The sequence below is a fragment of the Cherax quadricarinatus genome, chromosome 10 (assembly GCF_038502225.1).
Source record: "Cherax quadricarinatus isolate ZL_2023a chromosome 10, ASM3850222v1, whole genome shotgun sequence".
In the NCBI taxonomy this organism is placed as follows: domain Eukaryota; kingdom Metazoa; phylum Arthropoda; class Malacostraca; order Decapoda; family Parastacidae; genus Cherax; species Cherax quadricarinatus.
Genome location: NC_091301.1, coordinates 39,929,553 through 39,946,224, shown reverse-complemented (window position 1 = coordinate 39,946,224; position 16,672 = coordinate 39,929,553). Strand labels below are relative to the sequence as shown.

The 16,672-nt window shown below is 36.7% G+C and overlaps 1 protein-coding gene across 1 annotated transcript in view; it reads right to left on the bottom strand.

Moving 5' to 3' along the window:
• LOC128688057 (N-acetylglucosamine-6-sulfatase) overlaps positions 1-12,562 on the bottom strand; it is a gene marked incomplete at its 5' end in the record, with an annotated part of 29,505 nt that extends 16,943 nt beyond the window's left edge. Inside the window, 1 exon segment of the mRNA XM_070083790.1 lies at positions 12,475-12,562. Within this exon segment, the coding sequence (XP_069939891.1) occupies positions 12,475-12,562 (88 nt within the window).
• Positions 12,563-16,672: the final 4,110 nt, after the last annotated feature.

Here is a 16,672-nt window from a genome sequence, read left to right as displayed (position 1 = left end):
CTCTTTCTTATCATCTGCACTACATCCACAGACAATCAAGCATCCCAGTTTTATAAAGTTTTACTTCTTCTCATTTTTAGTAAATGTGTACAGGAGAAGGGGTTACTAGCCCATTGCTCCTGGCATTTTAGTCGCCTCATACGACACACATGGTTTACAGGGGAATGAGTCTTTTCCACTTTCCCATGGACAATATAGAGAGAAAAAACAAGAACAAGAGTTATTAAGAAAAAAAAGAAAAACCCTAGATGTGTGAATGTGTATATATATGCATGTGCATGCCTGTGTAGTGTGACCTAAGTGTAAGTAGAAGTAGCAAGATATACCTGTTATCCAGCGTGTTTACTAGATAGAAAAAAAGACACCAGCAATCTTACCATCATGTAAAACAGTTACAGGTTTCTGTTTCACAGTCACCTGGTAGGACGGCAGTACCTCCCTGGGTGGTTGCTGTCGACCAACCTACTACCACTAGGTAAATTCTATCAATTACAAAATATGTGCAGCCATGAGTGGCAAATAGCAGAACTGGAACCTTAGCATGAATGCCCTTCCTAAGAAAATACTAGAGTCAAAAACCAGAGACCAATCCAAGAAAAAGTCCAAATGACTTCATGTCTATAGTTAAAGATTTAAAAAATATTTAAGATTTTATTTCTTTGCAAAACTTTTTTTTTTTTTTTTCAACAAGTCGGTCGTCTCCCACCGAGGCAGGGTGACCCAAAAAAGAAAGAAAATCCCCAAAAAGAAAATACTTTCATCATCATTCAACACTTTCACCACACTCACACATTATCACTGCTTTTCCAGAGGTGCTCAGAATACAACAGCTTAGAAGCATATATGTATAAAGATACACAACATATCCCTCCAAACTGCCAATATCCCAAACCCCTCCTTTAAAGTGCAGGCATTGTACTTCCCATTTCCAGGACTCAAGTCCGACTATATGAAAATAACCGGTTTCCCTGAATCCCTTCACTAAATATTACCCTGCTCACACTCCAACAGATTGTCAGGTCCCAAGTATCATTCGTCTCCATTCACTCCTATCTAACACGCTCATGCACGCTTGCTGGAAGTCCAAGCCCCTCGCCCACAAAACCTCCTTTACCCCCTCTTTCCAACCCTTTCGAGGACGACCCCTACCCCTCTTTCCTTCCCCTATAGATTTATATGCTTTCCATGTCATTCTACTTTGATCCATTCTCTCTAAATGACCAAACCACCTCAACAACCCCTCTTCTGCCCTCTGACTAATGCTTTTATTAACTCCACACCTTCTCCTAATTTCCACACTCCGAATTTTCTGCATAATTTTACACCACACATTGCCCTTAGACAGGACATCTCCACTGCCTCCAACCGTCTCCTCGCTGCTGCATTTAACACCCAAGCTTCACATCCATATAAGAGTGTTGGTACTACTATACTTTCATACATTCCCTTCTTTGCCTCCATAGATAACGTTTTTTGACTCCACATATACCTCAACGCACCACTCACTTTTTTTCCCTCATCAATTCTATTATTAACCTCATCCTTCATAAATCCATCCGCCGACACTTCAACTCCCAAGTATCTGAAAACATTCACTTCTTCCATACTCCTCCTCCCCAATTTGATATCCAATTTTTCTTTATCTAAATCATTTGATACCCTCATCACCTTACTCTTTTCTATGTTCACTTTCAACTTTCTACCTTTACACACATTCTCAAACTCATCCACTAACCTTTGCAATTTTTCTTGAGAATCTCCCATAAGCACAGTATCATCAGCAAAAAGTAACTGTGTCAATTCCCATTTTGAATTTGATTCCCCATAATTTAATCCCACCCCTCTCCCGAACACCCTAGCATTTACTTCTTTTACAACCCCATCTATAAATATATTAAACAACCATGGTGACATTACACATCCCTGTCTAAGACCTACTTTTACAAGGAAGTATTCTCCCTCTCTTCTACATACCCTAACCTGAGTCTCACTATCCTCATAAAAGCTCTTTACAGCATTTAGTAACTTACCACCTATTCCATATACTTGCAACATCTGCCACATTGCTCCTCTATCCACTCTATCAAATGCCTTTTCTAAATCCATAAATGCAATAAAAACTTCCCTACGTTTATCTAAATACTGTTCACATATATGCTTCAATGTAAACACTTGATCTACACATCCCCTACCCACTCTGAAGCCTCCTTGCTCATCCACAATTCTACATTCTGTCTTACCTCTAATTCTTTCAATTATAACCCTACCGTATATTTTTCCTGGTATACTCAGTAAACTTATTCCTCTATAATTTTTACAATCTCTTTTGTCCCCTTTCCCTTTATATAAAGGGACTATACATGCTCTCCGCCAATCCCTAGGTACCTTCCCCTCTTTCATACATTTATTAAACAAAAGTACCAACCACTCCAACACTATATCCCCCCCTGCTTTTAACATTTCTATCATGATCCCATCAGTTCCAGCTGCTTTACCCCTTTTCATTCTACGTAATGCCTCACGTACCTCCACCACACTTACATTCTGCTCTTCTTCACTCCTAAAAGATGGTATACCTCCCTGGCCAGTGCATGAAATTACCACCTCCCTTTCTTCCTCAACATTTAAAAGTTCCTCAAAATATTCTCGCCATCTACCTAATACCTCCCTCTCCCCATCTACTAACTCCCCTACTCTGTTTTTAACTAACAAATCCATACTTTCCCTAGGCTTTCTTAACTTGTTTAACTCACTCCAAAATTTTTTCTTATTTTCATTAAAATTTCTTGACAGTGCCTCTCCCACTCTTTCATCTGCTCTCCTTTTGCACTCTCTCACCACTCTCTTTACCTTTGCAAAAGTTACAATGTGTAATTACAATTTTGATTTGTTAAATACAAAGCAAGCCACTAACATGCTGGGGGCTATTTGATTTTTGAGATACAACTTCATTAAATAAAAAATTCATGTTTTAGAAAATGAATTGTGGTAATCACACTGGTTGTCTTCCACCGAGGCAGAGTGACCCAAAAAAAGAAACCCTCACTATCATTCAGTTCAGATGTCCTTACAAAACTGCAATTATCCCACCCCTCCTTCAGAGTGCAGGCACTGTACTTCCCACCTCTATGACTCAGGTCTGATAGAAAGACCTCTCTCAAATTCTCATTACTCATTGATTATCTACCTTTTTTGTAACATTTTCCACCCTTATTTGTTATGAATTATTGCTGTTCATCATATTTTTTAATATGCATGTATTCCTTAACCCTTTCAGGGTTGGTGCCGTACTAGTACGACTTGCACGCCAGGGTTGGTGCAGTACTTGTACGCATAAATTCTAGCGCCTTCAAATCTAGAGTTTAAGCTGGTAGGGTTACATATGAAAGAATGGGTCTATGTGGTCAGTGTGCACAGTATAAAAAAAAAAATCCTGCATCACACAGTGCATAATGAGAAAAAACAAACTCGGACCGTGTTTTTGCTTTAAAACAGCGACTTTGCAGTGTATTTTCGTATGATATTTATAGTTGTATTCTAGTTTTCTTGGTCTCATTTTATAGAATGGAAGACATATTACAGAAATTGAGATGATTTTGATTGGTTTCACAATGAAAAGTACTTTGAAATTGACCTCAAAAGAGCAGAAATGTTAGATTTTTGCCAAAGTTCAAAAGTAAACAAATCATTCCACACATCCAATACATGTCAACTGGTGAGTAATAATCTTTCACAAGTGCACTGATATTATTTATACCATTTCTACACTAATGCATAACAGTAAATCTTCTATTTTTTTGTGAGAATAAAAATTCAAAGTGGAAAGCAAAAGAAATGTAAGAGAGGCCTGGGGACATGACTAATGAACAGAAAAAATGTTATTTTAGTGCCAGGAATGTCTGTCTTGCTTATTCTGGACCCTATTTGGAAATTGGCATCTTTTGAAATTTGTGGGAAATTGGTAAAATTGCCAATTTCTGAACACTTTATTGGATAGCTGAAATCGGTAAATGGGTGGTTTCTTGTACTCATTCGACAGAAAAAATGGAGTTCTAGCAAACTAGTTATGATTTTTGTCGACTGGTACAATGGAATTGACCAAAAATAGGGCTCAAAGTGCGCAAAATCGCCGATGAGTAAACATCGTAGAGACCGCTAACTTCGCGAGAGCATAATTCTCTAAGTTTTCCATCAAATTTCATACTTTTGGTGTCATTATGATCGGGTAAAGATTCTCTATAATTTCATAAAAAAATTTTTTTTTTTTTTTTTCAAAAAATTTCTGACCCTGAGAACAAGTTTAGGAGAGGGCCTGCCGACCCTGAAAGGGTTAATGTGAATAAGCATGTAATTTTACTCATTAAAAGATGCATTTTTTATTAGAATATACAGGTCGGCTATCACTAATCCGGCAATCAGTAATCTGGCACTAATTTTGGTTAGCATAATTTCAAATTTCTGGGACTGCCACACCAACCTGGCGCTACTTGCTGCATAAGTCATTCCAATTCTTTTTTTCCATTTACTGTTATAACTTGCTCACTTTTAGCCCTAGCCATGGTTCCAACAAATAAAAGAAATGCTTCTCGTTGTATAAAGCACATACACCTACATTGTTCATAGAAGATAAGGTGGCTTTGAAGTCACTGACAGTTGCCATGAGCTCAGCTCACTCAGATCACCTGTGACTGGTAAATTAAGGCCTACATATGAGAGAAAAGGTCTGTGTGGTAAGTGTGCAATATATAAAAAAAAAATCCTGCATATGATTTTATGGATGTATTCTCATTTTTTTTTTAGTCTTATTTGACAGAATGCAAGATATGTTACAGAAGGATATGTTACAGAAATATATATAATTTTTGAATGGTTTCACAACAGAAAGTGCCTTGAAACTGAGCTCAAAGTAGTGGAAATGTTAAATTTTTGTTGATGTTCAAGAGTAAACAAATGACATCACCGTCCAATATGCGTCCAACTGGCCAGTCTAATACACAGTCACGAATGGGCTGACATTATGTTTACAATTATTACAATAATGCAGTAGTCTGCATCATAGTAAATCTTCTATTTTTTGTGTGAATAAAAATTCAAAATGGAAAGCAAGGATAATATAAGAAGGGCCTGGAGATATGACTAATGAACAAAGAAAATTTTATTTTAGTGCCAGGAATGTCTGCATTGTTTATTCTGGACCCTATTTTGAAATAAGCATCTCTTGAAATTTGTGTGAAATTGGCCAAATTACCAATTTCTGTCTATTGGGTAGTTGAAATAGGTAAATGGGAAAAGAAGGAATACTAGTGAAATAGCCATGAGTTTGGTAGATTGGAGCAACAGAATGGGCCAAATATAGGGCATAAAGTGGGTGAAATCGCTGTGTAAATATCACCATTGAGTTAAGTTTATTCTAACCTATCCACACTCTGTAATCCGGTAAAATCACTAATCCGGCAACATACTGGTTCCAATGATGCTGGATTAGTAATGGTCAACCTGCATTTGTATTCTAAAATAGTCATGCTTGATAAAAAAAAAAAACATAGTACAGGTTGGCCATCAGTAATCCAGCATCATTGGGACCTGTAGTGTGCCGGATTAGTGACTTTGCTGGATTACAGAGTGGTTAGGTTAGAATACATTTAATTAACCTATCAACAGCGACTTTCTGCTACATTTTCCTCACTGTTTTCTCCTCCACTGGCTTGCTACTGTGGATTTACAACCATCTGCACAATTTCTGAGTCAGTATAATGATGAAATTTTAAATTATGCTAGCCGAAATTAGTGCTGGATTACTGATGGAACCGGATAACTGATTGCCGGATAAGTGATGGCCAACCTGTACAGTGGAAAATAGTCATAGTCATGAATCATGCCGGGGCTTTTCGGGCAAACTAATCCTAGTACATAATAACTACTTTAGTCTAGACAAGATAAGAATGGTTAGCTTTGTAATAAATCTTTATTTTATCTTAATACTAATGCGAGGTAATAAGGGTGGAGATTTTTAATCTTTACACCTTTCAGGGTTTCCGACGTACTAGTACGGCTTACGCGCCAGGGTTATTGATGTACTAGTACGCGTGTTAATGTTGCAGTTTAAAAACTGTAGGGTAAAGCACCCTTCTGGCAAGACAGTGATGGAGTGAATGATGGTGAAAGTTTTTCTTTTTTGGGCCACCCTGCCTTGGTGGGAATCGGCCAGTGTGTTAATAATAAATTAACAGTACGCGTGAATTCTAGCGCCTTCAAATCACGAGAGAAAAGGCTGGTAGGCCTAGATGTGAGAGAATGGGTGTGTGTGGTCGGTGTGCACTGTAGAAAAAAATCTGGGACCCCAGTGGTGCTTTGTGAGAACGCCATTTTAGTAGACCTTGTTCACCATGCCTCGCAGTAAGAAACTCCTCATTCCTCAGCGAATTGGGACACTTTTGTTCCCCAGTGACAGTTCTAATACAGATGGAAGTGCCAGTGAAGATGAGTTTCAAGGTTTTGATGAGGTTGTGGCCAAAACTAATGACCATAATACCAGTAACAGTGAGGAAAACCCAGATGACCCTCAGCCTTCCACCTCTGCTGCTGGGCCGTCTTGCTCACATTCAGTTGTACCAGAACGAAAGAGGAAGCTCCTATTTTCCCATATCCCGGACTCAGATGTGAGCATTGGTGATGATAGTGATAGTGAATATCAACTACAACCTCTTGAAAACAGTTCCAGTAGCAATAGTGAAGTGGAATATTCTCCAGTGAAGTGTCAGTATATACGACAGTATATGCGCTCTGGTAGTGTGCCATATGCTATTCCAAAGGAAAGGAGTGCATCTCGGAGTACATCCCTTGGCTGTGCAACAGGAACAGATGGTGAAAATGAAGATGATAGTGTTGCAATTGGGATGGAAAATGTGCATGGTGGTGGTAGTAGTGGTGCCGGCCGTGAGGCACCAGCAGTGGGCCATGCTGCCACCCATGGCGCTGCCTCAGCTGATCTACAACAAAGGCCACCATCCCCCACCCACCCACCCACCACACCAGCATCCACAACCACAACCTCCACAACCACAAACTCCACAACCACAACCACCTGTCAATATCCAGTACCCACCATTATACCGCACCTGGGATTGGCATGAAGCTGAAATTTTTGTTCCCAATCCCCATCAGTTTGATGAAAGTCAAAGTGGAAAACGGCCATCTTGTACACTTGGGAACAATGCCACTGAACTAGAATGTTTCAAGTTATTCTTTGACGAACCCGATGGAAATTATTGTCAGGGAAAGCAACACATACTTCGACTACACCATGGCAAACACAATACTTTCACCAAAATCACGTCTACACCAGTGGAAGGAGACAACTGTGGCTGAGATGTATCTTTTCTTTGCCACAATAATGCTTATGCCACATGTATACAAGCACAGTGTCAAATCATACTGGTCAACAGACCGCTTGATTGCAACCCCAGGATTCAGTGATACAATGCTAGTGAATCGATTTGTGCTACTATTACGTATGCTTCACTTCTCAGACAAAACCAGGCCTGACAGAAATGACAGGTTATATAAGATTAGGAATGTGTTTGTGTACCTGAAAGAGAAATTCAATATATATTTTTATCCCGTCAGGAAGCTTGTTATTGATGAGTCTTTGATTCTGTTCAAAGGAAGACTATCATTCAAGCAGTATATACCAAGCAAGAAGAAATGCTGTGGTATAAAGTTATTTGTACTTTGTAACTGCTACAGTGGTCTTGTATTGGATATTATTGTGTACACTGGAACTTATACATTGCAAAATACCAGGAAGTTATTGGGCATCTCTGGTGATGTGGTTAGAACAATGACGGAACCATACCTTGGTAAGGGGCATATATTATATACTGATAACTGGTACACAAGTCCCTCACTCAGTGACTTTTTGCGAGTGAACATGGCAGACATGTGTGGCACAGTGCATGCAAATCGTAAGCATATGCCCAGGTTTGACGCTGGCACTCGTAGAGGTAAGGTGCAGGCATTTGCTGCCAATGACATCATGGCATTTTGGTTGCATGACAAATGAGATGTCACACTGTTGTCATCAGTTAACCCTAATGAAATGACAACACTGGCAGGCAGAACAGAGAGACCAATGAACCCATTCTAAAACCAGCAGCTGTAATTAATTACACCTTCAGTATGTGTTCAGTGGACAAATGTGACATGCAGATTGGGTTTGCTGATTGTGTTCGCAAGAGTTATAAGTGGTACATAAAACTCTTTTTCCATCTTCTGGACATTTCCATGCTCAATGCTTATAATATGTATACGATGAGGACCAGAAACAAACCACCATATGGCGAATTTTGTTTGTCTGTCATCAGACAAATAATACTCAGGTACCAAGGAACAACACCTGCAATAGAAAACTGCCCACTAAATTATCAACAATTACCTTCTCGTCTGAAGCATGGTGATCACTTCCTAATACAACTGCCTGCTACTGCTTTCAAGTAAAAGGCTCAGAAGAGGTGTTACATCTGTGCACATACAAAAAAAAAAAAACGCCCACAACAATGCAGAGACACTCGTTTTAAGTGTGAGGAGTGTAAAACACCACTGTGCATGACACCATGTTTCAAAGAGTTCCACAGGCTGCAGAACTTCTAGAAATATGTTCTGTGACTGTATATGTGTATATAAAATACAGAAAAATAGTAATAAACAACATCTTATATCATTCGTTTGCATAAACAAGTTTTGTAAACAATGTAGTGACAACAGTGTTTGTGCAGTTATTGCGTAGCAAATAAAGAGAAAAAACTTACAAAATAGTGCTCATATTGGTCTCACAGGCCATAAAAGTTACTTGAAAAAAAATTAAAAAATAATAGAAAAAAGTACAAAAAAAAAAAAATACCGGGTGACTGGCAGTCGGCGATGATGCCACATGAGGCTCATTTTCTGTCAACTTTATGCCTCCATATCTCGGTAAGTATTGATGGCAAAAAAAAAATTTTTAACCTATAATTTTTAGAAAAAAAAAATCTTTTCATAAGAATTTTTTTTTTTTTTTTAAATTTCTCGACCCTGAGAACGAGTCTGGGAGAGCTTTATATCATTAACTCTATAGAAATTGTTGGTGGTATGCATATACAGTCCATCTTGAGTGTGCTGTATGTAATGTTCAGTTGACAAAACTTGACATTGTATATTTGTATTAATTACATGCAATGTTAAGTACGAAAAACATGATATTTTCCTAGGTGCTACTACTGTGCACCAACTGACTTAACAATATAAAATTTTGTGACCTGAACATTACATACAAATATACTTTTGTCACTGTAAAATATATTACAAAATCCAAACTGTAGAATCTACATGCCTCTTACAAGACAGTGATAGAGTGAATGATGGTATTTCTTTTTCCGGTCACCCTGCCTCAATGGGAGACGACCAGTGTGATAAAAAAAAATCTGCCTCAAACCACAATACATTTTCTAAGACATGATTTTTTTATATAATGAAGTTGTATCTCAAAAATCAAATAGCCCCCAAAATAAAGATACTGTAATATATTTTACAGTCTGACAAAAATATATTTGTATGTAATGTTCAGCTCACAAAACTTTATATTGTTAAGTCAGTTGGTGCACAGCAGTAGCACCTAGGAAAATATCATGTTTTTTCCAACTTAAAATTACGTGTAATTAATATAAATATACAATGTCAAGTTTTGTCAACTGAACATTACATACAGTGCACTCAAAATGGACTGTATACTCATACCACCAACAAATATAAATGTGGACAAAACAAAGATCTCAATCTAGTAGTAGATCACAGAGCAATATCTAATAGATTAAAGATTAAAGATAGAAAACCTCCATCCTGACTGCCATAAATAAAATAAAGATTGAATACAAAGTTAACCATTCTTAAAGGGACTTTGAATGTGTGAGATTCTGAAGAGAAGCTGCAAAGGTTGGTAGACAAATTTGGGAGGGTAAGTAAAAGAAGGAAAATAAAAGTGAAAATAAAAAAGATGAGAGGTATCAAAAAATCTAAGTAATGAGAGAATGGATATCAGACTGGAGAGAGGGAGTATGGAGGAAATCAATGTGAAGAATGGGCTTTAAACATCGTCGTGTTTGAGGGTAATGTATGATGTGAATATTATGAAGAGAGTTCAGGGTTTGGAGATTAAGAGATTTGAGGTTACCAAAAATATCATTCAGAAAGGTGAGAAAGGGCTGTTGAGGAGGTTTGGACATTCACAGACAATGGGGAAAAATATTTACTATGTTTAATATTCAAGAGGCACTAAATCTGAAGGGATCATACAGCACTTGAGGTAGTGAGGCATGATCCAAGGGAGAGTAGATCCAATTTCTTGGATCCAGAGCCTTTCATCAGCATCAGTGTCGAGTGAAAGATCACGTCTCCCTGTTTCCCCATTTTACCATACTGTACTACCATTCTACTTAACCCTTTCAGGGTCCGTCCCGTAGATCTACGGCTTTATGTTCAGGGTCCAAACCGTAGATCTACGTCATGAGCTCAGCTCACTCTGATAAACTGTGAGTGGTAAATTTGGGCCTAGATATGAGAGAATACATCTATGTGGTATGTGTGCACCACATAAAACAAATCCTGCAGCACACTGTGTATAATGAGAGAAAAAAAACTGAGACCATAATTTTCGATTAAAACAGCGACTTTGCAGTGTTTTTTCGTATGTTTTTTATAGTTTGTGATTTCTTGGTCTCAATTGATAGAATGGAAGACATATTACAGAAATAGAGATAATTTTGATTGGTTTTAGCACTGGAAATGGCTTGAAACTGAGCTCAAAGTGGCGGAAATGTTAAATTTTTGCCAATGTTCAAGAGTAAACAAACGACCTCACACTTCTAATACACGCCAGCTGGTGGGTCTAATATGCATTCACAAATGTGGTGATGATATTTATACAATTATTACAATATTGCATAACAGTAAATCTTCTATTTTTTTTGTGTGAATAAAAATTCATTGTGAATAAAAAATCAAAATGGAATTTATTTGTAAAGCCTCAAAACATAATTAATGAACAGAGGAAATGTTAGTTTAGTGCCAGGAATACCTACATTGTTTATTCTGGACCCCATTTTGAAATTGGAATATTTTAAACTTTGTGTTAAATTGGCCAAATTACCAATTTCCGGTCACTTTATTTTGTAGTTGAAACAGTTGACTTGGCGATTTCTTGTGCTCAATCGATAGAATAGAAGTAATGCTAGTGAAATAGCTAAGAATTTGGTCGACTGGAACAATGTAATTGGCCTAAAATGGGAGTCAAAGTCGGCAAAATCGCCGATTCGTAAATATCGCTGACACATCAAAATTCACGAGAGCATAATTTCGTCAATTTTCCATCAAATTTCGTACTTTTTGTTTTATTACATTCACAAAAAGATTCTCTACCATTTCATAAGAAAAAATAAAATTTTTTTTTTTTTGAAAATTCTTGGACACTGGGGCACCACTTCAGATTTTGGCCTTGGACCCTGAAAGGGTTAATATAGGAATAACAAATTCTTTAAAGGTGGATAAAAAAAGATAAAAACCTTCATTTTCTTAATATTCTTTCTTAGACAGTACAAAAAGTATTAAAGGCTGATTTGTATTTTTCTGAAGACAACTTTATTAGTCAATAATTCTGCAGAAACTCAAAAGAATTTCATGCACTAAATACAATTTTCAATTATGAAATTATGAGAACAAAAAGATTTATACATGTATGTTTAACCCTTAAACTGTCCAAACATAGATCTACGTTTATGTGCGTAGCGCTCCGACCTTGATCTTCTCCACTTGAAAGCATGTTAAAAAAAAAAACGTACATCTACGTTTGGAGCGCTATGCGGGCAAATGAAGATCTACGTTTGGACAGTTTAAGGGTTAAGCAACTGAGAAGCAATGGCTAACAATGAGAGACTGCAAAGAGAGGTTGCAACTTTAAACTGAGAAACTATGAAAAAAGGATACTACAAAATTTTACTTAACTAATATTGGTAGACCACAGTAAAGTGATCACAGAGGAGAGAGTAAGTGCTACAACTACTAAAAGTTTAAAAAGGATTATAAAAAGATTAAATACAAAAAAGGCTACATTATCACTATTACTGTATAAAAACAGGTACCCAAAGGGATATCATTATCAAAATGGACAAGTTCACCTGAAATCTGCCTCCCAACCACCTCCCCCCCCAAAAAAAAAAAAAAAAATGTAAAAAGATTAGTTTCAATGTTTGCCAAAAGGGCAGAAAACTGAGAAAGGTCAAAGATAGGTTCAAAAAGCACAAAATCAATAGTTTTTCAGTACCCTTCTTTAATCTGGATATAGGCCATTCTAAATTTGTTCTGCATGCTCTCTCTCTTCATTAGGATCAATACTGGAAAGAAATGTCATCATGTATACCAACTAATCCATTAAATAACTGAACTTACCTGCCATCTAACACCACTACACTGTCCACTAATAGAGTTGTTGATGGTACCATGGTTGTGAACATACTGACCAGTCAAAATGCTTGCCCTGGGTAATGAAAAATCAGCATTATTATAAGTACATATTATAATGCTTATTTCCTACAACTCTATAAATTCATTTAACTGTCCATCAGCATAGAAGGTCTGAAGACAATCAGATGAGGAATTCACAAACGATTACATGAAGACCAATATTAAAATTTTTCCCAATTTCTACAATAAAATTAGCAAGTTTTCACATACACAGCCAAAAATTGAAGGAAAGCAAGTTTAATAAAAATTGGCAAAATTGATGAGAACCTTCCTTTGAGAAAAATACACCAGCACTAAAAGTTTGAAGCCTACCAGATGGGGCATTCTCAAGTTAATGCAATGTATCCAAAAATTCCAAGTTTATTATATGGATAAATTGGCAAATTTGCACCTACAGAGCCATAAATTATAAGGTATATCCTTTTCACAGGATGCATCAGCCATTAAAGAGTTAAGTCATTTACGAAAAGCATACTCAAGTTATTTCATGGAAAAAAAAAATTATAAAAATTAATTTGGCAAATTGGCAACTACAATCTCCAGTAACACTGAACCTTCTGCTAAGTAGGATGCACCAGTGCTGAAAGTTTGAAACCAATCCAAAGTGGTTTTCTTAACCCATCAGGTGTACCCATGTGAAGAGCAGTATATTACAGCAATAAGAGACCATGACATACTAATATGCATGATTCATAGTGCCCCCAAATTTACTGAATGGTGGGTGGGTGTGTACAGTATAAAAAAATAAAAATCCTGCCACATGTAGTGAATGAGGGGAACTGTTAACCTCTAATCCTGAATTCAAATTAAAATAACTACACTGTATAAGTTTTTAGGATTTTGCTGTTTTTACTGGCTGTTTCTTGGTATTAATAGATTGACATAAAATTGGTGAGAAATAGTCAACTTCAGATTTTCCTGGGGAAGGGAAGGATAGGGCAGCCTCCCCTTCCCTGGTCTGTTTTATGGGATTTTAAGGGCTTCAATTATTAGGACAGCCCAAACCATAACCAAGCATTCTTGGTTCAGGTTTATTAGGTGAAAATTTTGTGTGATGACAGATGCAAGATGAAGGGAGAGGCTTGGAGACATGATTAATGAAAAGAGGGAAGGTTGCCTTAGTGGCAGGAACACCTACAATTTTTGCCTTGGATTTATTTTTAAATTGGAATTTGTTGAAAATAATGTAAAATTTACCAAATTACCAAATTCTGGGCACTTATTCTAATGGGTAACTGGGCAGTTTCTCATGATCAATAGATACGACGGAAAGTAAACTGGTGAAATAAAGAACAAAAAGGCACAATACTGTGACTGGTACAATACACAAATAACCTGTACATAAGATGCAAGTGATAATAGTGGAGCCAAAAGACTTACTATTGACAAGTTAAATTAGTCAGATGAATTAATCAAAGGGTTGGAACAACATTTGTGACAAAACAAGAACTAGTGAACCTTTACTTGATGCATGAAAAATTACACAGGGAAAAATCAAAGAACATGAAAGTTTGCTTGGATAAATGCTTAAAAAGATTTGATTTACAGTTCATGATTTACAGTTCTGCATGACCAGCAGAGGTCACAATAATTCAACACCCTGCCTTGATGGGAAACGGCTAATGTGATGATAAAAACTACTCTGACCCACTAATTATACACCTCTAATGTCTCCAAAGCACTTTGGTTTATTAATTTCTGTTCTTACTGCACCCAAAATGGCAAATTTTAGAAATTTGCCATTTTGGGTGCAGTAAGAACAGAAATTAATAAACCAAAGTGCTTTGGAGACATTAGAGGTGTATAATTAGTGGGTCAGAGTAGTTTTTATCATCACATTAGCCGTTTCCCATCAAGGCAGGGTGTTGAATTATTGTGACCTCTGCTGGTCATGCAGAACGGATAATCTAGCAAGGCTGTGGAACAAAAGGTGCAAGAAAACTGGTGGTGAAACTGCCGCGGCAGCAGCAGCAGCAGCGGCTTCCAAGCTCCATATTTTTCTCCAACAACCAGAGCCACCAATGCTCCTATGATGACCTAGTTGCAAGCAAAACTGCACTACCCAATGTAGCACCCAGAATGACCAAAGATTACCAACAGTGAAACCTACTAATCGAATATCATAGAGATCAAAGGAAGACTGCCCCTCAAACCCAAAGCAACACCCCGCTGCCAGCCGAAAAACATAACCCTAAGCTTTGTATAACTACAGTTTCTTCTTAACTACAACAACTCCTACGACTCCTGTATTATTATGAGGCGTAATCTCAGAGGAAACAGCACCAAGGCCAGCAAGAAAACACCAAAAAATCGACTATTCAACAAGTTTACCCAGGGCGATGCTGGCTCACCTACCACCCCTCTCACCACAGCCCAGGGCGACGCCACAACAATAACTCCAAACATGGCTGCCTCCAGCTCAACCACCTCTCTCTTCTCCGGATTCAACCTACCAAATAGTCTCTCAGGAATGACCAACGATCCAGATACCCTTAAGTCATACATCTCCACCCTAGTTACTGAAAACATGAATCTTCGAGAGACGTTAACAAAACAAGACACCAGGATGTCACAACTCGAGAGCAAAATTCTCAGTCTTAAACAAAAGTTATCAACACCAGGAATGACTAACTTTGGCAAGACCCTCCAAACAGTCATAGATAGCCATACATAACAAATAATATCTCTTAATACAAAGGTTGAGGAAGCAGTAAAAGAATGGAAGAACAACTTGGATAACCAGTTCAGTGACTACTTTGCACTCCAAGAAGATAAAACTGAGCAAGAAAAACTATCAGACACAGTAATAGTTAACAGTCCACTTTTTCCCAGTGATATGAACCAAACAAACACTATGGACCAAACAAAAATTACTGTATAAGAGTCAGAAATAAAGGAAGCCAGGTTACTAAGATCCCATGGTAGAAAAAGTGTCATGCTTAGATCCCACTCACATGACAGGAAAAAAGACTTAATTATTGCATCTATTAAAGTAAAGAAAGAGGTATACATAAACGAGTGTCTCACCAAAAAACATCAGAACCTCCTGTATAGAGTCAGAAAACTTAAGCGGGAGAATAATGACACAATACACCAATGCTTCACTCAGGATGGGAAAATTCTAGTTAGGAAAACAAATGTAGGTCAACTGTACACAATCACAAACGAGAATGATCTATCATGATTTTTCAGGGATACTAATCTTACAGAGAATAACTAAAAATGTCCAACCTAAAAGCCCATGTGTAGTGTATGTGTTGCTCCATTATTGTACAAATTTCACAGTACAATCTCTTAGTAATCAAAAAAATCAACTACCTCAGTAATGTGATTTTACTAGTAAGAGTAAGTCACCTTATGTTATGTAATTTTCTTAATTACTATTGCTTGCTTAAAAATTTGCTTAATAAATACTTTATGTCCATTTTACAGCCCCATATTTTTAAATACTATTAATTGCTATTACTAAAGTTTTTATTTAATACCATTTTTCTATCAGTCCAATTCACTATTAACATTTTTGACATATTATTTTAATTGCCATTATGTACTTGTTTAATTACCATAACCTGATTTAATACCACATTTACTATGTTAGTGTAGTTCATTACTCTTAAATACCATGTGCTGCCAAATAAGCTCTAGTATATCTACCAGTGCAATACTGAATCCAAATAACTATTCTTAAAAATTTAATACATACTTGAAATAAACATTTCTTTTTCCTTTTTTATTTAATTAATAGTTTTTGTAATCATTGTTACTTACTAAAATTTTATTAAACACCATATTTACTACCAGTCCATTTTACTTTTGTACATTGATCACTATATCCTCTATACTCGCTCTTTTAGTTCTTTTTTTAATTTTAATATACCATTACTTGCTTACTATTGTGAACTAAGATTATAGAACTGATAACCAGTGCAATATTATATTGTCAAACTTGTGCCATAATAAGAATTATAATCCTTGTATTTTATAATTACTTACATTATCAAGTATTATAAACTTCCGTTTCTCTTATTTCATTTTACTGTGTTCAGTAAACATCTATTAAAAATCTACACCTTTGTCAAACCTTAAAATTATAACAGTTCAATATTAATTCATCAAATCTGTA